This window comes from Desmodus rotundus, chromosome 10 (assembly GCF_022682495.2).
Source record: "Desmodus rotundus isolate HL8 chromosome 10, HLdesRot8A.1, whole genome shotgun sequence".
In the NCBI taxonomy this organism is placed as follows: Eukaryota; Metazoa; Chordata; class Mammalia; order Chiroptera; family Phyllostomidae; genus Desmodus; species Desmodus rotundus.
In genome coordinates this window covers 60,086,207-60,110,087 of record NC_071396.1, presented here as the reverse complement: position 1 = coordinate 60,110,087, position 23,881 = coordinate 60,086,207, and the positions used below count along the sequence as shown (strand labels likewise).

The window sequence follows — 23,881 nt, the reverse complement described above, 5'->3', positions numbered from 1 at the left end:
CCAGATCCAGCCCTGCTCTAACTACAGTGAGACCCAGCACTAGCAGAGTCCTTGTTCTAAGTCACTGTGTGATTTGACTACTCATCCATGTGGTCCTTATAAGAAACTTCCCCAATTTGCCTAGTTTGAGTGATTTTCTATTTTACACAAAAGAAAAACTTCTCAAAACACCAGGTATATTGCACCAATGAGGTGATATGAGTACAATATGCATCAGCCTGGAGTCTTTAACTTAAAATAAGCTCAATCGCATTTCACATTTGCTAACTGCTAATCATGAAGCATTTGTGTTTATCCCAATATAGCTAGAGCAAAATCACATTACCAGGTGCCTAGTTTTCTGACTTCTCTTAAGCCATCAAATGCTCATCACTCCATTTAGTGACCAGCAGCTGATCCCATATCCCATGGTTCAACAGAGGCCTCTATCTCCTGTCTCATATCAACAGAGAAATTAACAGGCAATTCCTCAACTTTCTCCCTTTCATCTAAAACACTCTCTCCACATCTTACACTATTTCTTCCACTTGAACTGGACTTCATCTTGCTGTACCTGTAGCCTTCCTTTCAGTCCTAGACTTTTAATTGCTCTCTTTTTACACATATACTGGTCCACTTCTAATCTCTTTACCCCACAGCCACCATGACTAATTTCTTAAACCATTAGGAACTACTCTGCTTCCATATACCTCGAAATGCTATTGCACTTGGGACAGGATAATTCTTCGTTGGGTATTTATCATTCCTGGCCCCACCCATTAATGCCAGCAGTACCACATCCCCAGCTGCCCCTCATCCACCAACACCTCAACATGTGTGCTAGGTCTTTGTTCACGACTTTACAAGGTAACTGGACTGATAAAATAAGCAGCATTAAGTATCCCTTGTAAAGAATACGTACCCCAAACTTTTCACCCGAACCTAATCATGCAAAAACAGTAAGAGAAATTCAGAATGTGAGGTATTCTGTAAGAAAAGGAGCCTGTATTCATCAAAAATCAAAGTCATGAAAAGTAAAACAAGCAAACAGGTAAATCAAGGCAGAGGGCTAGCAGATTACAAGAGACTTAGGAGTCAAAAGAGCCAGGTATGGTGTGAATTAAAACATGTGCATGCATACTAATGAATAACTGAGGAAATGTAATATTATTGCATATTTGTTGAATTCTCAGCCACAATAATGGAATTGTGATTATGTAGATGAATATCCTTATTCTTAGGAGATACATTCTGAGCTATTTAGGAGCAAAACATCATTAATCTGCCACTTATTTCAAAAAGCTTATCAGGAAAAAAATGTACATGCGGAGAGAGCAAAAATGGCAAAATGTTAGTAACTGGGAAATCTGAGTGAAAAGAGTAATATGGGTGATTGCTATTATTCTTTCTGAGGTTTGCCATCTTTCTAAATGAAAAGTTAAAAATGAAGATCTTCAACAGCCTCCAATGCCTAGAGAGGGCCCTACTGATTCTTTACTGTGGCATCATAGATTTCTGATGATCTGGTGCCAAATTAATTTTCCAGCCTCATTTCCAATTGTACTCCTCTCACCAATTGCTCTGACTGCATACTCCTCAAAATGTTGTAAAGTATTGTGGATGAGACAATTCTTCCTTTGTGTGCAACAGAACAGTTAGCATTCCTTATACCACCCAGTAAAACCACTTCCCCAGACAATCTTTCATCTGCTAATACCTCCACACGTCCACAGTGCTCCTGATGGAGCAGAGCATGAGCTTCCCCCAGAGCTCTGGACTTTTGAATTATCTACTTATCAAAAGAGCCCTTTACTCCCTCTGTTTTAAATTACTCATCCTACAAAGCCCATCCCAAATCTTTGATCAAAGACTATGAAAGGTGAAGGAGACTGTAGAACTCACCTGATTCACACCATCAGCTTTGCATATGGTGAAACTGAAGTGAAGAGAAGTGAAATTACTTGACCAACTTCGCACACTAAACAGGCATTTAAGCCAGGGCCAGCATCCCGATCCACTCTGAGTGCTCCTCCTACTCTGTGATAGTGCAACCAACAACCTGGGAGGCCACTTCTTATCCCTTCAATCAGAATTAACTGCTCCTCTTCTTACTCATGACCCCCACCTACCTAGCAAACCCCTTGGTGCTGGAACCATGCCAGTACTTTGTATATTATCCAGCAAAACATCTTGCATATGGCATATATTAAAAAAATATTTTTGAAAACCATTAGTAAATAAGTCAACTGCAAATGATTTATTTGTGAAAAAGCCTTTACTTGGACAACAAACACACAAGCTATATTTATACTGTTTTTTTTTAAGTCCTAATTTTATTTAGCTATTATCTCAAAAACAACAGTAAGAAACTTACCTTTTCTAAACAACCCCCAAATAGCCTTCGAGCCAACAGTTTGCCTGCCTGTATGGCAACAGGAGTAAGCTCAAGTTTATCTTCCAGAATATCCCCAATAGCATAAACATAGGGCACATTGGTCTGTTCCACATCGTTTACTGGAATCTTGCCACTCCTATTAGATTTTGAACGGGAAAAAATCTATTATGATTAACTCTATACTGCTGGATGACTAACACTCTTACAAGAGACCTAAATACAAAGAGATATGGCTTGCTCTAAGAATTCATGCACCTCAGGCCATTAACTGTCTGTAAGACCAATGGCTTACAATAGCGAAAGTTTCTGTAGATGCAAAAGAAAACATCTTACTGGTTGATGAAACAAGGCTCATTTTTTGGATGTTGAGAATATTCCCAGATTTCCCCCATGGCTGCACTTAAGAGCTCTGAAATCTTTCTCCTTGCTTGACCGAGGCCATAAAATTCACTCTAAGTCAGATGTAGGTGAATACATCTCCTCAATTATTTTTTTAAGATCAGGCATTAGCTGTTTAAGGCACACTGTAAAGAGTTACCTGTTAATGAAAATATTGATAACACAGAGCCGGGACAGTACTTACTATAAAATAAACTCAAAGCAATAAGATTTTGCATCTTAGTAATTAAATGAGAATTTTAAGAGGTGATCTGTAGAAACATTGTGCTTTGGCATCAATGTGATCCCACATGTACATACTTCTCATTGATTTTGACACCAATTGTCTCCAAGCCTATTTTCCTTGTAGAGGAGTCACGACCAATTGCTAACAAAACCTATAGAGGGAGATCAAAAACACAAATTTATCAATATTAGGAATGAAAGCAGGAATATCACTATAGATCCTTCAGACAGTAAAAGACTAGTAACTATTATAAATGTTCCCTGCTAATGAATTTGACAGCTTAAATAGATTCTTTTTTTTTGGTTAAAATGCATTTTAATTGAGGTACAATTGAAATACAACCAACATATTAGTTTCAGGTATACAACATAATGATTCATTATTTGTATATACTGAAAATGATCACCACAAGTCTAATTAGCATCTGTCACCACACAGTTACAAATTTTTTCTTATGATGAGAACTTTTAAGATAGACTCTCTTAGCAACTTTCAAATGTACAATACAGTATTATTAACTCTAGTCACCATGCTGTATGTTACATCCCTGAAATAGACTCCTTGAAAGACACGATTTTCCAAACTTATATATAAATCTGAATAATCCTATGTTATGTGCTGAAATTATGTACCCCCCCTACCAAATTCATATGTTGAAGTCCTAACTGCCAATATCCCAGAAAGTGACTGTAATAGGAGACAGGACCTTTAAAGAGATAAGGTAAAAGGAGGCCATTACGGTGGGCCCTAATCCAATATGACTAATGTCCATAGTAGAACACACACGGCACAGACTGACAAACAATCATGTGAGGACATAGACAGAAGTCAACCAACCATCTGCAAGCCAAGGAGAGAGGCCTCAGAAGACACTAAATCTGCTGACACCTTCGTTTCAGACTTCTGGCCTCCAGAACTGTGAGGAGCTAAATTTCCTTTGTTAAGCAACCTAGTCTGTACTATTTTGTTATGGCAGCCCTCACTGACTAATATACCCTATACAGTTTCATTAAGGAAACTGAATTCACAAATTATAAACTTCCCGTTAATAACTCCAGACCCAGATGACTTTACTTATAAAGTCTATTCAATACATAAGTAAGAAAAAACACTAATGGTATACAAACTCTTCCAGACAAAAGAGAAGGGAGCCTTCCCAACTCCTTTTTATTGAGGCCAGCATAAACATCTGACACCATACTCAAACAAGGGTATTTAAATACAATTATAAGCCTATATCTTCATGAACATATATGTAAAATCCTTAACAAAACATTAGCAAATCAAATACAACAATATATAAAAAGGATAACTGATCACGACCAAGTGAGGTTTATCCCAAAAATACAAATTTGGTTTAACATGCAAACACCAATCAATGTAATTCATCATATTAACAATAAAGGAGAAAATAATATAATCATCCCAGTAGACATGGAAAAAGTATTTGAGAGAACTTAACATCCTTGAGGATTTTAATTAAATCCTCAGCACACTAAGAATTAAAGAAAACTCCCCCAACCTGATAAAAGTCATCTGTAAAAAAACAGCTTACACCCTAGCAGTCATAAAAGACTGAATGCCTAGGATCACCCCTAAGATTGGAGTAAGGTGAAGATACGAACTCATAATTTCCATTCAGCACTGTACTAGAGGTCTTAACCAGTGCAAAAAGCAAGAAAAAGGAATAAAAAGATGTAGATTGAAAAGAAGAAACCAAACTGGTTTCATATGTAGACATAAGTCCTAAGAATCTACAAGGTAAATTTACAAAAATCATTTGTATTTTATATACACTACCAAACTAACTCAAAGTTAAAAAATCTTAAATACCATGTACAATAGCTTAAAAATACAAAATACTAAAGATAAATTTAGCAAAATACATCACAGACCTCTACAGCAAAATGATAATATATTGCTGAGCGAAACTAAAGAATACATAAAGATACAGAATGTCCATGTATTGGAAACATTAATATCATTAAGATGTCAGTTCTTTCAAACTGATCTACATAATCAATACAATCCCAATCAAAATCCTGGAAGGCTTTTTTTTTTTTTTAATGGCAAGCTGTTTTTAAAATTTATATGGAAATGTAAAGGACCTAAGCAAAGGTCCATTGGAGGACTTACAGTACCTGGTCTGAAATTTATTGTCAAGCTTCAATAATCAAAACAAGGTGGTGAGACAAATGATCAATGGAAGAAAGAGTGCAGAAATAAACTGATGGCTAATCGGTCAAATTATTCCAACAAAGGCACCAAAACAATTTAATGGAGAAAGGGAAGTCTTTTCAACAAATGTTACTAGGTACCCATATAGAAGAAAAAATACCTCAATTCCTACCCCACACCATAAACAAAAATTAATTAAAGATGGATCACAAACCTAAATATAAAAGATAAAATTATAAAGCTTCAAAAAATACAGAATATCGTCATAACCTTTAGACAAGAAAATATTTCTTAGAGCACAGAGAAAGCATTAACCATAAAACAAAAAGTTAATTAATTAATTTCATAAAAATTTTAAAACTATTGCTGATCAAAAGATGCCATAACAATAAATAGGCAAGTCACAGATGGGAAGAAAATATTCACAATACATATATCTGAAGAAAAGAATATATCCAAATGTATACAGAACTTCTGAAATTCAAGAATAAAACTTCGGCTGGAGAACCAAGATGGAGGCGTAGGTAGACACACTGCGCCTCCTCGCACAACCAGAACTGACAGAGAATTGAACGGCAAGGAAGTCCGACACCAAGGAAATAAAAAATAAACATTCAGCCAGACCGGTAGGAGGGGCAGAGATGGGCAGCCAGGGCGGAGAGGACTCCTGTTGCCGTGGCAGGACCCAGACTGGCGGAGTGTGGGACGAACAGGGCAGGCAGTCTGACCACTAGCAGACCCTGTGGCCCTACACTGACACACAGATAAACCGAGAGGTCTGGACTCAGAGTGGCGGAGAACGGGGCAGGCAGTGTGGTGGGTAGCACCCCACAACCCCACATTCGCGCATAGATAAACTGGGAGGAACAGCAGGAAGTGAAGCAGACCTAGTAACCCAGGGTTCCAGCGCAGGGAAATAAAGCCTCAAACCTCTGATTGAAAATGCCCGTGGGGGTTGGGGCAGCAGCAGGAGAGACTCCCAGCCTCACAGGAGAGTTCACTGGAGAGACCCACAGGGGCCTAGAGTGTGCACAAGCCCACACACTCAGAAACCAGCACCAGAGGGGCCCAATTTGATTGTGGGTAGCACAGGGAGTGACTGAAATCCACTGGAGAATGCAGCAAGTGCCATTGCTCCCTCTCAGCCCCTCCCCCACGACAGCGTCAGGGGCAGAGACCAGCATTACCCTGCCCTGGGGAACACCTAAAGCTCTTTTTGTAACGGACGCGCCAAGACAAAAAAAAAAAAAATGGCCCAAATGACAGAACACTTTAAAGCTCCAGAAATAATTCAACTAAGCAGCGAACAGAGAGTAACCTATCAGATGCACAGTTCAAAACTCTGGTAATAAGGATGCTCACAGAATTGGTTGAATTTGGTCGCAAATTATATTAAAAAAAGAAGGCTATGCTAAGAGAAACAAAGGAAAATGTACAGGGAACCAATAGTGATGCGAAGGAAGCTGGGACTCAAATCAACAGTGTGGACCAGAAGGAAGAAAGAAATATCCAACCAGAAAAGAAAGAAGAAACAAGAATTCAGAAAAATGAGGAGAGGCTTAGGAACCTCCAAGACATCTTGAAACGTTCCAACATCTGAATTATAGGGGTGCCAGAAGAAGAAGAAGAGGAAGAACAAAAAATTGAAAATTTATTTGAACAAATAATGAAGGAGAACTTCCCTCATCTGGCAAAGGAAATAGACTTCCAGGAAGTCCAGGAAGCTCAGAGAGTCCCAAAGAAGCTGGACCCAAGGAGGAACACACCAAGGCACATCATAATTACATTACCCAAGATTAAAGATAAGGAAAGAATCCTAAAAGCAGCAAGAGAAAAGGAGACAGTTTCCTACAAAGGAGTTCGCATAAGACTATCAGCTGATTTCTCAAAAGAAACCTTACAGGCAAGAAGGGGCTGGCAAGAAGTATTCCAAGTCATGAAAGGCAAGACCTACATCCAAGATTATTGTATCCAGCAACGCTATCATTTAGAATGGAAGGGCAGATAAAGTGCTTCTCAGATAAGGTCAAGTTAAAGGAGTTCATCATCACCAAGCCCTTATTATAGGAAATGTTAAAGGGACTTATCTAAGAAAAAGAAGATAAAAAAATATGAATAATAAAAATGACAGCAAACTCACAGTTATTACCAACCACACCTAAAACAAAAACAAAAACAAGCTAAGCAAACAAGGAACAGAACCTAAGGAACAGAACCACTGAAACAGAGATCACATGGAGGGTTATCAATAGGGGAGTGGGAGGGGGAGAGAGGAGGGAAAGGTACAGAGAATAAGTAGCATAAATGATAGGTGGAAAATAGGGGGAGGGTAAGAATAGTGTAGGAAATGTAGAAGCCAAAGAACTTATAAGTATGACCCATGGACATGAACTATAGGGGGGGAATGTGGGAGGGAGGGGGTGAGCAGGATGGAGTAGAGGGGGGGAAATGGGACAACTGTAATAGCATAATCAATAAATATATTAAAATAAATAAATAAAAAGGGGGAAAAAAGAATAAAACTTAACCTAACAGGCAATAAGCCAAAGACTCAGACACTTAATAAGGGAAAATATATAAATGACCATTAAAACAGAAAAATATGTTCCACATTGTTAGTCATCAGGAAGATGCAACTTAAAACCATAGTAAGATACCACTACATCAGGGGTGTCAAACTCATTTTCACTGGGGCCACATGAGCCTCGCAGTTGCCTTCAAAGGGCCAAATATACTGTATTTTTCGGACTATAAGATGCACCCCCCAAATTTGGGAGGAAAATTGGGGTGCATCTTATAGTCCAAATGTAGCTTACCTGGCTCCCTCTGCAGGGGGAGGGGCGGTGGAGCGGTTTTTTTTTTTTTTTTCTTATTTTCCTCCTCTAAAACCTAGGTGCATCTTATAGTCTGAAAAATACGGTAATTTTAGGACTGTATGAATGGAACTACTCCTTAATATTTAAGCCAGAGCTTGGCGCTGCTGCCAGGTAGAAACAAGGTGGAGGGCCGGATTTGGCCTGCCAGCCTTGGGTTTGCCACCTGTGCATTACACATATTAGAATGGCTAAAATGAAAAGCCAACAAACCCCAAATATTGGTGAGGACATGGAACAACCAAAACTCTCATGCATGGGTGGTGGAAATATAAAATGATGTAATCATTCACAGGTATTTGGCATTTTCTCAAAAAATTAAACATAGAAACTATCCTAGGACCATGCAGTTTCACCCTTAGGTATTTACTTACCTATGAGAAATGAAAATATATGTCCACAAAAGGCCTTATACCTGAAATTTTCATAGGAGTTTAAGTGACAATTATTAGCCCATGCTGGTAACAGCATAAGTGTCCATCCACAAGAAAATGAATAAACTATGGTATGCATACAACTGTATATTCATACAATTCATACAATAAAAAGAATTACTGATACACACAACAACATAGATGAATCCTAAAAACATTATTCTGAATAAAAGAAGCCAGATATCAAGGAGTACCTACCATATGGTTCCATTTCTGTGATGCTTAAATAGGCAAAACTAGTCTATCGTGACAGAATCAAAATAGGGTTGCTTGGGGTCAGGAAGTGAGAAGGGACACAAGAGCTTACTAAAATCATAGATGTGTTTTTGTTACCTTCAAAGGAGTGTGGATTACATGAACATGTGCATTTGTCAAAATGACTGAACTTTACATCTAAGACCTGTGCATTATACATGTAAATTATACCTCATTACAAAATTAAACAATTTACTAATTTAGATATTGTGAACAACTTTATACCAATATATTTGGTAACTTAGATAAAATGGACTTATTCCTAGAAAAATATATTAATCTAAAATAACTCATAAAAAAATAGAAAGCCTTAAATGTCCTTTGACTGTTAAAAAAATGAATTGGTGAAATACCATAGAAAATTCTAGACTCAGATGGTTGTAGCAGTGAATTCTATCAAACATACAAAGAATGTTCCAATACTCATAAATGCTCCCAGAGGAAAGAAAAAGAGGAAACATATTCCAAACTCCTTTCATGAGTAAGTGTAACCAAGCAAACTGGGGCTCATCCATATGGCACCTTGATGCCTGACCCAACAATTAGTGTTGAAGGAAACAGATTTTTATTTACAGGATTCCAACCTTGAGGGGCTGAAAGCACTCCTGCTCAGAGCCCAGATCTCCCACAAGACCCAGAACTTCCCTTGCTCCCCACCAGGATATAACCAAAACCATGCCAGGAGTCTCCCATATCCTTATCTATTCTTAAGCCAGCTGTGCAAACAGGTCTCCATCCCCTCTGGAAGGTGCTCTTATAGGTTTCAGAATGGCCATCCTCTTGCAGAAGCTCTCTCCTTCAGAATCTGGGGTATGTTGTTTTCAGTCTCCATGTAGTGGTTCAGGGAAACATGTGCCATGTTACACTGGATCATGGTGGAGTCCAGGGAGGCACATGTCCCAAAAGAGTGGCTTCTCCATGTGTCCTTCAGAGAAGCAGAAGTCTGCAGCTCAGCATTCCTGGTCACAGTTCTATTCAGCTCCAAGCATCTCCCACAAATATGTGCTTGGTTAGGGAGGTCCTCACACAGCTCCATCAGCTCTCTCCTTACACCCTTTCCTCCTGCACAGCTTCTTCCTCCTCTCTTTCAGCCCTCACTTAAATGCTTGACCTGGAGCTCTTATATGACCTCATATTCAGCCCCTCCTATGATGTGCTACTTTTGCCAGTTCCTCTTTTTCTTTTACCTTCTTTCAGCTGCCATCTTTAGCCAGGGCAAGAGTTCCCTGCGACAAAGGGGCATCAGGAGTGGGCATCCACCTCCCCTGGCTATGTCACCAGTCAGGATAGGCCCTTAAAGTCATGTATACCTTTTGCCCTGGGCGACAGCACAACTATTAAATTGTCATTGTTATACAAAGTACCTCAACTGCCATTTGTCCACTTCTCCTTCCCCAATCCAAGTTTATTGGGAATATGCTCTGCTATTTTCAGGGACCCCTACACTGCACCCCATTACATTAGAATAAACTTGATACCAAAATCTGACAAGTTCAATATGTGAAAGGAAATTATAAGCCAGTATGATTCATGAATATAATGTAAAAGTTCTAAATAAACAAACCCAACAATATATAAGTAGGACCTTTACCAAGTTAGGTTTATATCAGGAGTAAAAATTGGATTGAAGATTAGAAAAGCAATGCAACTCAACATATTTACAAATTAAGAAAAAATTTTGATTGCCATCAGCTACAAAAGGAACTGTTACAACTGAACTCATACACTCATGATTTTTAAAAAAACAACAAAACCCCCCATAACCAAAAACCCTTAGCAAACAGAAAATAGAAAAGAATTTCTTTAACTTGATTAAGAATATCTATAAAAACCCTACAGAAAAATTATTCTTAAATAATGAAACACTAAAAACTTTCCTTCAGTATTGAGAACAGGACAAGAATGGCTACCACCACCATTTCTGGTTAACACTCTACTGGAGGTCCCAGCTAGTAAGTACACTTATGCAAGAAAAATAAGTAATGAGGAAAACAGTAGAAAAGAGGAAACAGTAGAAAAGTAGAAATGAGGAAAACAGTAGAAAACAGTAGGAAATTCAAATTAATCTAAATATAAATTATCAAATAAATGTTATATTTTAATATATTTTTGACTAGACTCTACATCATTCCTTTTTTTAACTAAAAATATCCATATGTTTTAGAGTATATAAACATAAATATATAATTTATGTTAAAACTATAAACTACAGCTTACAAAAGAAATGTTAACATCCAAATATCATAAATTTAAATTAGAATTGTTGCCATCCAAAACAGTCCATGACACTATTTGGATATTTTAAATATTGTTTTTTAAAAATAAAAATATATTTCAAAAACATATTTTTGAAAATACAAAATAAATTTTTAAATAAAAATACATAATATATAAATATAAAATGATTCAGTATTTATTACAAAAATATTTAAATGCAGAAATGTGTAAGATATCTAATGCCCGTGAACTAAGTATTCACAACAGTCAGGTATATCTGCTTCTAGATTTTGTTCTATGTGTAGTTACACATATACATGCATTTTACCGTGGTATCCTTCACGTACCATTATAAATGTCAACAGACCAACTACCTCCCACATTTACTATACTCTTACAAAGAATCCAAAAAATAGTTAAGCCTGGTATAATTTCACCATAAGTGTCTTCTGTGCTAACTTATGAGTGTGTTCAACCATTTCTTGCTTCTAAATAAAAACTTACTGTGTTATACACTCCTTCAATAGTTTCTGGTCCTTCAGTGGATTTAGCCACTACTTTCAGCTTTCCAGGTGAACCTTTCTCCAACTGTTGAACCTAGTAAGGATAAACAATGTAATGATTCTATCTAAAGGGGACAGAAAATTAATGGGTTCTAGGATGTGCATGTGAGGGTCAATATGTGTGTGTATGTGTGTGCATTTAGGTTTTTGGACTAAACAGAGAGAGACAGAGAAAAGAGGACTGTCACAAGATACATTTTGGAGGTAGAACTAAGTCAATGGATTAGTTGGAGGTAGCATAAAAGGAAGAATGAAGGGATGCTTACTAAGGTGTTGGTTTAATAAATTGTGTGGACTGTAGTATCATTTAGTGAATACACAGGACAGAAAGATTAGCAGGGGAATATACTTAGGCAAAAAATCAAGTTTCATATTTGTCTTGTTAAATTTGAAATGCTTATGAGGAATTCAAGTGGAGATATCTAGTAGGCAGCTGTCCAAATGAGTGTGGAGTTCAGGAGAGATGCCTGAGCAGGATATATATATCTGAGAGCCATTAGCATTAAGATAACAACATGTGGGACTAAAGCTGCCTAGGTATAAAGGGCAGAGAATTGAAAAGGGAGGAGGGACCAGGTATTCTGATATTTACAAGTTGAGTATATGTGGAACCACAGGCTGTGGGGCCAGAGAAGTAGAGAAAGGAGTGGGTTTCAAATGGAAAGAATGTCAATTTCACCAACTGCTGCCAGAGGCCCAGTAAGATAGGATAGAAATGTAACCATTGGCTTTGACAGCAGAACCTGACAAGCAGTTTCAAAGGAGTGGCAGGGAAGGAAGAAGTAGCTGAGAGTCTGAGGCAGTGGGAAATGAGGTAAGAAATGAGAAGAAACATGGATAGCTTTCTCCTAAGGGGAAAAAGAAAAATGGAGACCCAGCCAGAAAAACAGAGAGGGGTGGAAGGGCTTATTTATTTAAAGATGAATGACAGTGAAGGGCATGATAGAGGAGAAAGAAAGACCCTGAAGATGGGAAGTCCCTGAAAAGGTGAGAGAAGGCGAGGAACAGTGAGAGAAGAGGGAATCTAGCCTGAGAGGAGCAAGGACCCTTTCCTATCAGAGGAGAAGACAAGGACAAATGGGGGCCAGTTTTATACAGTTGGGGTCGGAACACTATCTTTAAGGTTTCCTACTGAGTACAGACCAATTTACTCAATGAAATTAAGGAGGGGTAAAATAAAAGGCTAGAGAGAGAGTAAAAAGAAAATAAAAGGAATTACAAATGTCATTCAGACTCACCATCACAGGTATAAATTTCCTTAAGAACTTAACACCATGTTGTTCCATGTAGGAACCCACTTTCTCTGCCATTTCTTGATCAAAGCCACGAAGAAGGATTGAACGCACCATAATTGTGACATCTAAGCCAACACCAGCAAGAAATCCTGCACACTCCAGAGCCACATAAGATGCACCAATTACTAATGTTTTGCCAGGGCAATAAGGCAGAGAAAAAAGGTCATCACTGAAAAATAAAAATAAGAAACAGAACACCTAGGCAATAAAAATGAAATGAGTTACTGGTTTCAATGGTCTTTTGTTGGCTGAATTATAATTTAGGGCTTGAATGAAGAAACACTAAAAGAAATAGCCTTTTGGAGTTTGTACTAGTTTCTCCTGTGAAGGAAGAAGTATACCTCAGTTTTTTAAAAACCAAATCAGTGGATTGCAAGCAAAGTTTTTTTGTGTGTGTTTTTTACCCTCACCCAAGGACATTTTGTTCATTGCTTTTAGAGAGAGAGGAAGGGGGGATGGGGAGGGAGGGAGGGAGAGAGTAGGCAGGGGGGAAAGAGAGAGAAAAGAAACATCGATGTGAGAGAGAAACATAGAGTGGTTGCCTCCTGTACGTGCCCCATCTGGGGACTGAACCTGCAACCTACATATGTGCCCTGACCAGGAATCAAACCCACAACCTTTTGTTGTATGGGACAATGCTCTAACCAACCAAGCCACACTGGCCAGGGAACAAGCAAAGTGTTTTTTAAAAAACAGAATAGAAAATATTAGACTAACTTATATGTGATAAGAAGAAATATTATTTTGTTTTGGATGTGGGTGTGTGTGTGTTCACTTGAATAACAGCATAATGAAAAATATATTTCTTAATGTGTATCTGGTCAAAGAAAGCTTGAAAGTCATTGGACTACATTATACATTGTTCTCTTTAGGAATAGCCAGCCATGATTCTCCTGATGAGCTGGTTCATTGTAATTATATTAGACACTAAAACCTAAAGCTAATTATATTTGCTTCTTCTCTTTGGCCTCCATGAAGGTTAGAGCCAAATTCCCAGAGCAATTATCTAGAAATATATAGCACATTTTTGTGAGTAAATTTGACCTTATTATTTACCTAACTTTATTTCCTCTTTGCTCCATTACATTAACTATGTAGCTTCTTGCCTTGTATATACCTTATTTATCAATTCAAATCTTTGTGAAATAAGACAGGAAACACATAATCATAATACAATCCACAGTTAAAATGGCCTATTTAATCTTACCTAGTAATACAGTATTCTTTATCTCCTTGGATTCCTAAATACCGTGGCCTTTCACCTGTTGCTATGACAAATTTTGCAGCAGTATGGTAAGTTTCCTGTCCTTTTCTATTGGTTGCCTTGAAAAAAGAAAAGTAAACTTCACTTTTCGACCAACACTACAAAGTACCAGTCACCACAATCAAACTAGTTACTACCCTCTATGGAGCTTTCCCATCAACAGAACAAACATGCAAAATAATAATGCAGTGTGATAAGCATCATCATAGAAATAGAAGTCTTCACAAAACATTAACCAAAAGACCATAGTGGGCGTGGCTTAAAGGTGGTAACATTTCAAGTGGAGTTGAGAAAAGTGCAAAGATTTTGGAGAAATGGAAACCTAAAGAGAGAACAGTACACAAAAACGCACACAGGCCTGAAAGCAGCTGGTATCCAGGGAACAGCAAGTGGCCAGAAGTGACAGGACAGGAGGCTATGTGTCAGAGGTGAAGTCACACAGATTAATGCCAAAAGTAAACACCCTTCTATGCCACCCTAAAAATCCAGGCTATGGAGCATCAGCAAAGGTTGTTCATTGGTTGTTTATTTCCAATTATATAATAATAAATACATTCGCATTTTAAAAGTTCAAAAAGCAATTAAAGTACTTAAGCAAAGGGGTGATTTCAGTGGGATGGAAGGAGGGCAACCTGGAGACAGGGATCTGTGACAGACAAACAAGTCCAAGCTGTGAGGGTAAAGTGGGAGGAACCCGAAGTTTCTTGCTGGAGTAACTGGAGAGATGCTGGTATCACTAAATGAGGTGGCATAGGAGAGGCAGGTGTGGCAGAGAATGATCACTTATTCAACCAGGTATACCAGGTATATGACAGTTTGAGAACTAAAACTGACTGACTTGGACTTCTAGTATGTTTCACGTGAATGATGTAGGTCAAATTAGCCCATGTATGACTGTAAAGGGGTAGCTTTAAATGAACCACTTCACACCTTTCTAGACAAGAAATGACTACAAAATAACCTCAAATTCTATCAATATTATTGCACACTATGCTACAAAAGCAGAGTACAAAAATAAACTAGGTGCTTGAGGATGGTATTTGATTGTCTTCCAAAACTACAACTAAAAAGTTTTATGTTCATCAAAATGGTCTCATTTTCCTTACATATTGATCTTATAATATATAAACATTATAAATATAAATTTATAAAATACACTAACCTGATGCTACTTTTATTAATACTTTTATGAATAATATATATTGAAGTTCTATTTAAGGTTTCATTTTTTAAAAGAATTAACACTAAAATTTTGATTTTTTTACTGTTTAAACATTTTCTCTTTTAAAATGGCAATGAAATCAAAAGGCAACCTCAAAAAACTTTAAAGCATTCCTTAAAAGGAAATTTTTTACATTTACCTAGAAATGTGAAATCCACAAACAATGGAGGAAATACTTGTGCATGCATGGCCAAATATAAACTAGCTATACCCCTTAACATGAGACACAGAATTTTACTTCAAGGAAAGTACAAGCAGGAGTAAAGGAAAGAAATGAACACGACAAAATATTCAAATAGTACCTTTATTTTATGATGCTCAACAAATTCTCCATAGGAATTTACATAGGTCACAGCCTTCTCCCTCAAAGACAGCCTGTAGCTCCAATTTAGAGAGCCAATGTGGTTTTGAATAGCTTCTGTCATGGTCTTCCAGTTGTGCTTCACTGAAAACAAATAACCAGGGTGAAATCATAAAGAGAATTTTACTGTAAATGGTATACTACATATAACCACACACGAGCCACATAATATACTGCTTTAAAAATCAAGAAGAAAAGACGCACCAAAGAAAGACCCAACAAGAACCAAAAACCAAAGACGTACACAGAGCCAACATAAACCACAGCCCAAGATCAGTAAGATGGGGAGATCAAGGAGAATGTACCACTAAATCTCACTGGTATTCAATCAAAGAAGTTTATACCAAAAACCAAAGGGGTCAGAACAGAGCAACTTAAGAAGAGGAGGCTAACAGAAAGAGTCTCAGAAACAATGGGAAGATAAAGAAACAATCCCCAAATGAAAGGAAAGGGGGAAGTCTCAGAAACAATGCTAAATGAAAAAGAGGCAAGTAAACTATCAGATAATGAGTTCAACAAATTGGTTACAAAGAAGCTTCATGAGCTCACACAGAATTACCAAAAACTACAGGGAAACTACAATGAACTCACTGCAAACTATATCAACATGAAAAAGGAAATAGAAACTATCAACCAGGAACAAGAGGAAATGAAAAATACAATTTCTAAATTGAAGAACACACTAGAAGGAATCAAAAGCAGGCTCGATGCAGCAAAGGATTGGATCACTGAACTGGAGGACAAGGTAGAAAAAAAAACCCAGAATGAGCAAGAAAAGGAAGAGGCCTAGAAAGAAGGAATAGGGGTTAAGGGAAATGCAGGACAACATGAAACATAGTAACACCCATATAATAGGGATACCAGAAGGAGAAAAAGATGAGAAAGGAATAGAACACCTGTTTGAAAAAGTAATGATGGAAAATTTCCCTAATCTGCTGAGAGAAAAAGTCACCCAAATCCAGGAATCACAGAGAGTCCCAAGCAAGAGGAACCCAAAGAGGCCCACTGCAAGACACATCATTATTAAAATGGCAAAATTCCAAGACAAAGAGAGAATCTTAAAGGCAGCAAGGGAAAAAAAGGACATAACATACAAGGGAGCCCCAATAAGGTTAGCAACTAACTTCTCAATGGAAACGCTCCAAGCCAGAAGAGAATGGCAAAAAATATTCCAAGTAATGAGTACCAGAGGCCTGCAACCAAGACTACTTTAGCCAGCACAGCTCTGAATCAAGATAGAAGGCCAAATAAGGAGTTCCCCAAACAAAAGAAGTCTAAAAGAATACAACTCCACCAAATCAGCTCTGCAAGAGATGCTAAAGGAGCTGCTATAAGGAAAGGAAGGAAAAGAGAGAAAGAGAGAAAAGAACTCAGGTACAAAGAATCGGAAATGAATAAATACCTATCAAAAATAACCTTAAAAGAAATGGAATAAATGCTCCAATCAAAAGACATAGAATAGCTGAATGGATAAGAAAGCATGACCCACACATATGCTGCCTACAACATACCCACCTCGGGACAAATGACCTACACAGGCTGAAAGTGAGGGGCTGGAAACAAATATTCCAAGCAAATGGACAGGAAAAAAAGGAGGGGTAGCAATACTCATATCACACAAAATAGACTTCCAAAGAAGGGCCACAAAGAGAGACCCAGAAGGTCACTTCATAATACTCAAAGGAAGAATCCACCAAGAACACATAAACATTGTAAATATATATGCATCCAACATAGGAGCACCCAAATACATAAAGAAAATCTTGGAGGACTTCAGAAAGATACTGACAGCAACACAATTATAGTATGGGACTTTAACACGCCACTGTCAAAAATGGACAGGTCTTCCAAACAAAATATCAACAAGGACATTGTGTCACTTAAGAATACCCTAGATGAAATGGACTTAAATGATATATATATATATATATATATATATATATATATATATATATATATATATGGCTTTTCATCCAACAGAAGCAAAATACACATTCTTTTCAAGTGTACATGGAACATTTTCAAAGATAGACCACATGATTGGACACAAAGCAAGCCTCAACAAATTCAAGAAAATTGAAATCATATCAGGCATTTTCTCTGACCACAAGGGACTGAAACTAGAAACCAAACCCAAAGGAAAAAACCCAAAACACTCAAACATGGAGACTGAATAGCATGCTATTAAACAATGAATGGGTCAAGAACGAGATTAGGGAAGAATTCAAAAACTTTCTGGAAACAGATGAAAATGAACTCACAACAACCCAAAACCTATGGGACACAGCAAAGGCAGTCCTGAGAGGGAAGTTCATAGCAATACAGGCCTATCTTAAAAAGATAGAGACATTTCAAAAAACAACCTAACCCTACGCCTACAAGAACTCGAGGAACAACAACAAAGACAACCCAGAGCAAGCAGAAGGAAGGAAATAACCAAGATCAGAGCAGAGATAAATGACATAGAGACTAAAAGCACAATTCTAAGGATCAATGAATCCAGAAGCTGGATCTTTGAAAAGATAAACAAAATCGACAAGCCTTTAAGTAGGCTCCTCAAGAAGAAAAGAGAGAGGATCCAAATAAACACAATCAAAAATGAAAGAGGAGACATTACAACTGATACCACAGAAATACAAAGGATTGTACGAAATTACTACGAAGAAATGTATGCCAACTAATTTGAAAACCTAGGTGAAATGGACATATTTCTAGAAAACTGTAACCTTCCAAAACAGCATGAAGAAGAAGCAGAAAACCTGAACAGACCAATAACAGCAGACTGAATTGAAGCAGTCATCAAAAAACTCCCAACACACAAAAGCCCAGGACCGGATGGTTTCACAGGAGAATTCTACAAAGCATTTAAGGAAGAGCTAACCCCTATCCTTCACAGACTATTCGAAAAAATCCAAAATGACGGAAGACTCCCAAACTCTTTTTATGAAGCCAGCATCATCCTAATCCCAAAACCAGATAAAGACACAATGAAGAAAGAAAACTTCAGGCCAATATCGCTGATGAACATAGACGCTAAAATTCTCAACAAAATATTGGTAAACTGCATCCAGCAATATATTAAAAAGTCATACACCATGACCAAGTGGGATTCATCCCAGGGATGCAAGGATGGTACAATATTCGCAAATCAATAAACATAATACATCACATAAACAACAGCAAAGACAAAATCACATGATCATATCAATACATGCAGAAAAAGCATTTGATAAGATACAGCACCCATTTCTGATAAAAACACTCAGCAAAGTGGGAATAGAGGGAACATTCCTCAACATAATAAAGGCCATATATGAGAGACCTAGGGCCAACATCACACTCAATGGACAAAAACTTAAGAGTTTTCCCACTAAGATCAGGAACAAGACAAGGATGCCCTCTCTCACCACTCCTATTGAACACAGTATTGGAAGTCCTAGCCACAGCAATCAGACAAGAAAAAGAAATAAAAGGCATCCTAATTGGAAAGAAGGAAATGAAACTGTCACTGTTTGCAGATGACATTATAGTGTACCTGGAAAATCCTATAGACTCCACCAAAAAACTACTCAACATAATAAATGAATTTGGCAAAACAGCAGGATATAACTTCAGTACTCAGAAATCAAAGGCATTCCTGTACACCAACAACGAAACTGCAGAAACAGAAATCAGGAAAAAAATCCCATTTGATATAGCAACAAGAAAAATAAAGTACCTAGGAATAAACCTAACCAAGGAGGTAAAAGACCTGTACTCAGAAAACTACACAACACTGAAGAAAGAAATTAAGGGAGACACAAACAAATGGAAGCATGTACCATGCTAATGGATTGGAAAAATTAACATCATCAAAATGGCCATACTTCTCAAAGCAATTTATAGATTCAATGCAATCCCTATTAGAGTACCCATGACATATTTCACAGCTATAGAACAAACATTTCAGAAATTTATATGGAACCATCAACGACCCTGAATAGCTGCAGCAATTTTGAGAAAGAAGAACAAAGCAGGAGGGATCACAATACCTGATATCAAACTGCATTCCAAGGCCACTGTCATCAAAACAGCCTGGTACTGGCATAAAAGCAGGCACATAGACCAATGGAACAGAACAGAGAGCCCAGAAATAAACCCAAGTCTCTATGGTCAACTAATATTTGACAAAGGAGGCAGGAGCATAAAATGGAGCAAAAACAGCCTCTTCAACAGATGGTGTTGGGAGATCTGGACAGCTACATACAAAAAAATGAAACTCGATCACCCACTTACGCCAAACACAAAAATAAACTCAAGATGGATAAAAGACTTAAATATAAGTCATAACACCATAAAAGTCCTAGAGGAAAACATTGGCAGGAAATCTCAGACATTCCACGCAGCAACATCCTCACAGACATGTCCCCTAAAGCATGGGACATAAAGGAAAGAATAAACAAATGGGACCTCATCAAAATAAAAAGCTTCTGCATGGCTGAAGAAAACAGCACTAAAATACAAAGAGAACCCACAGTATGGGAAAACATATTTGCCAATGATACCTCAGACAAGGGCCTGATCTCCAAAATATAAAGAACTCACATGACTCCACTCCAGGAAGACAAACAACCCAATTAAAAAATAGGCAAAGGACTTGAACAGACATTTCTCCAAGGAAGACATACAGAGGGCCCAGAGACATATGAAAAGATGTGCAGCAGAGAGATGCAAATTAAAACCACAATGAGGTACCACCTCACACTGGTTAGAGTGGCCAACATAAACAAATCCACAAACAAATGTTGGAGAGGATGTGGAGAAAAGGGAACCCTAGTGCACTGTTGGTGGGAATGCAGACTGGTGAGGCCACTGTGGAAAACAGTATGGAACTTCCTCAGAAAACTAAAAATGGAACTGCTCTTTGACCCAGCAATTCTGCTGCTGGGATTATACCCTAAGAACCATGAAACACCAATCCAAAAGAACCTGTGCACCCCAATGTTCATAGCAGCACAAGTTACAATAGCCAAGTACTGGAAGCAACCTAAGTGCCCATCAGGAAATGAGTGGATCCAAAAACTATGGTATATTTACACAATGGAATTCTATGCAGCAGAGAGAAAGAAAGAGCTCCTACCCTTTGCAACAGCATGAAGGGAACTGGAGAGCATTACGCTAAGTGAAATAAGCCAGGCAATGAGGGACAAATACCATATGATCTCAACTTTAACTGGAACATAAGCAGCAAAAGAAAAAAGCAAACAAAATATAACCAGAGACATTGAAATTAAGAACAATGTAACAGTAGCCAAAGGGAGTGGGCAGGGGATAGTGGGGAGAGGGGTCAACAGGAGCTACTATAAAGGACACAAGGACAAAATCAAGGGGGAGAGTAGAAGTGGGGGAGGGAAGTGGGATTGGCTGAATTGGGGTGTAGGGATGGGGAGAAAAAAAATCAAAAAGTGGACAGATAATAATTAGTAACTTAAACCTTTTTTATCCTAGTTATGATTTGTACTTCTTCCTCTTTTATATTACAAAACATATGCAAAAAATGCATAGTTCTGAAAAGAAGAAAACTGAAACAAAAAATCCATGAAGGAGAATATGGAAAACTAGCTCTCCTATGGCCATGCATACAAAGTTATAAGGCAGGAAGATCATCTTTACCCGGGAGTACCCAAGGAGATACTTTCACATTCTGTGAGGGCCTGCTGCATGTGGCCTTCCACATGTGAAGGGAAGCAGGCCTCAAGTCAGTGAGCACTGCACATTCGCCTCCCCAGACAGGTCCGGGCTATTCCCATTCAGTTCAACCAGTGGTGGTTTTATGGTAGTGAATATCTACATTTCTTTATGATAAATGTGGTTATTACACACCATTTGTATTGAAATGCTTACCCACTTCCTGTTCAAGTTGAGTGGGAGTTGATGGAATCAGATTTCTTATCATCCCTGTATCTTCTAGGTGGAATTATTTCTGGACATTCACCTTACCTGCTGATGCTGGTTCCTAAAAGACACACTGCCTCCATGTGTCACTATGTTTATAAGACCCAAGAGGCCAGCCCAGGGGTCCCATCAAACTAGATGAGGTCCCTGAAGACAAACCCAGCCAACAGAGAGTTCACCCTCTCGTCATATTTGGAGACTCACCCCATCTAGTACTCTCAAGAAGGCCCCACCACTCATCAGGATCATGGAGACATTATGATGCAGGCAAGGAAGTGAGGTCACAGTGCAGAGAGGCTTGGCTAATATAACCATGTATGACCTAGACATCACATCACCCTTTCTAGGATGCCAATGTATATAATAAAGTCAACTAAGATTTTGCAATCAGGAAGGTCATTCTGGTTACTACATTACCCAACCACCATCCTATGATCCCTGGAGGTTATGACCCAGCAATGCTGACCCTTTCCACAACAGCACATACCCTCATGTCCTAAAATACCTCTGCCTTACTTCCCCAATAGTTGTAAAAGCTATTCTTCCAACCCTTAAAGAATCATTTATCCCAAGGACCTCCTCAGTTAAATTCACACTTCATATCCTTGTTTCTGGTTCTTGTTGTAAAAGAAATTCTGTATATTAGAGGTTCCCAATATGGCTGCACATCAGGACCCCTGGGAAACATGTTGAAATATACAGACCCCAGGACCCACCTCACACCTGTGCAATCAGAAGCAGGACCTCAGAACCTGTAGTTAAAAAGCTCCCGTAGGAGATTTTAATATGGCAAGTCCATGGACTGGCATTTTGGAACCACTTGCTGTACTGTTACTGTTTTATTACTCTGTATATTCCTGTAACAGTATCATGATTTTAAATACTGATGAAAAAAGTCATTCTCAAAGGTTAACTATCCACACTTTTCAATATGAACTTAGAACAATCTGTCAAGTCCCCCCTCAAAAAAAAAATTTGAGCTATTTCTTGGACTTAAATGAAATTTACAAATTAATTTTGAGATAATGTCTTCAAAATATTGAGACATCCTCTCCAAAAAACAGTATATATTCTGTTACATTTGTATATTCTTTTCTTATGTATTTTGTACATCCCTACATTTATTCATTCCAAGTTATTCTATCATTTGTGTTGCAATTTTCCATTACATAGTTAACATTACTGCTGATACGCCATACATTCTAGATATATTGCATATAACTCATATTATAAACTCACAAAATCTTTTTCTTCCTTCTCTTCAAATATGTACACATTTTTCCTTTTCTATTCTTCCTTTTTGTGCATTGGCCAGAAGCACCAAAACAATGTGGGTCTTCGTAGTGGAAGTGTGCAGCCGTGTCTTAGTCTCGACTTTAACGCAAATGCCTCAACATTTTCTCCGTTAAGTATCTGCTTCTGATTTCTCTTCACTATATAAAGGAAGTGTTCATTTCTTTGCTTATTTCACTAACAGTTTTTTTTTTAAAGCAAGAATAGATGTAAGATTTTTATTAAATGCTTTTGGAGCTGAAATCTAGGTCATCATGTAGATTTTATGTATTCCTACCATGATTTCCTAATGTTGACTCACTCTTGCATCCCTAAAATGAATCGTCATAAGGACAGTGCATTCTTTTAGTGCAGTGCTACAGAGGATTTGTCAATGCTTTTTCTAGAGATTTGGCATCTCAATGGGCTATAGCTTTCTATACTTACACTAATTTTATGTATTATCAAGTCAGCCTCAAAAAATAAAAGGTAAACTTTTTCAATTTTTCTAAGCCTTACACAGTTTAAATTATAAAGAATCCCACAGGCAAGGAAAGTAAAGGCAAAAATAAATGAATGGGATATCAAGCTAAAAAGTTTCTACACAGGAAAAGAAACCAAAAACAAAGAGGCAACCGACAGAAAGGGAGATGATATTTGCAAACAACAGCTCCAACAAAGGTTTAATATCTAAAATATATAAAGAACTTGACATGACTGAGAGGCCCATGGGTAGCAGGATGGCTCTAGAAGCAGGGGCCTAGCAAGGGCCCTGAGGAGCAACCCCAGCCTGGCTATGGCCAGCATGGCCCCAATCTGTTCTAGCTCTTCCACAAGAGGAACAGGTCAGGAACACCTGTCAGGATGTGCAGGACCCGGATTGCGTGTTCAGGTTTCTTGGAAACTAAAACTGGAGGTATGCGGTTATTGGACCCAGTGGTCTCAGTGTTATCGAAGGAAAAATGTGAACCCTAAGAGATCATGGTTACTAGTGACCAGACTGAAGCAGGACCG

General features: G+C 38.0%; 1 protein-coding gene across 6 annotated transcripts in view; it reads right to left on the bottom strand.

The window, feature by feature from the left end:
- Positions 1–23,881, bottom strand: part of TXNRD3 (thioredoxin reductase 3) — a 94,705-nt gene that overhangs the window by 28,953 nt on the left and 41,871 nt on the right. For all 6 annotated transcript variants that reach the window (XM_024580148.4, XM_053912314.2, XM_053912312.1 and 3 more), the window contains exons 7-12: positions 15,603–15,745; positions 14,022–14,137; positions 12,758–12,983; positions 11,461–11,553; positions 3,074–3,150; positions 2,354–2,510 (exon numbers count right to left, since the gene is read on the bottom strand). In XM_024580148.4, coding sequence (XP_024435916.2) covers positions 2,354–2,510; positions 3,074–3,150; positions 11,461–11,553; positions 12,758–12,983; positions 14,022–14,137; positions 15,603–15,745 — 812 coding nt within the window. The remainder of the gene's footprint in view (positions 1–2,353; positions 2,511–3,073; positions 3,151–11,460; positions 11,554–12,757; positions 12,984–14,021; positions 14,138–15,602; positions 15,746–23,881) is intronic.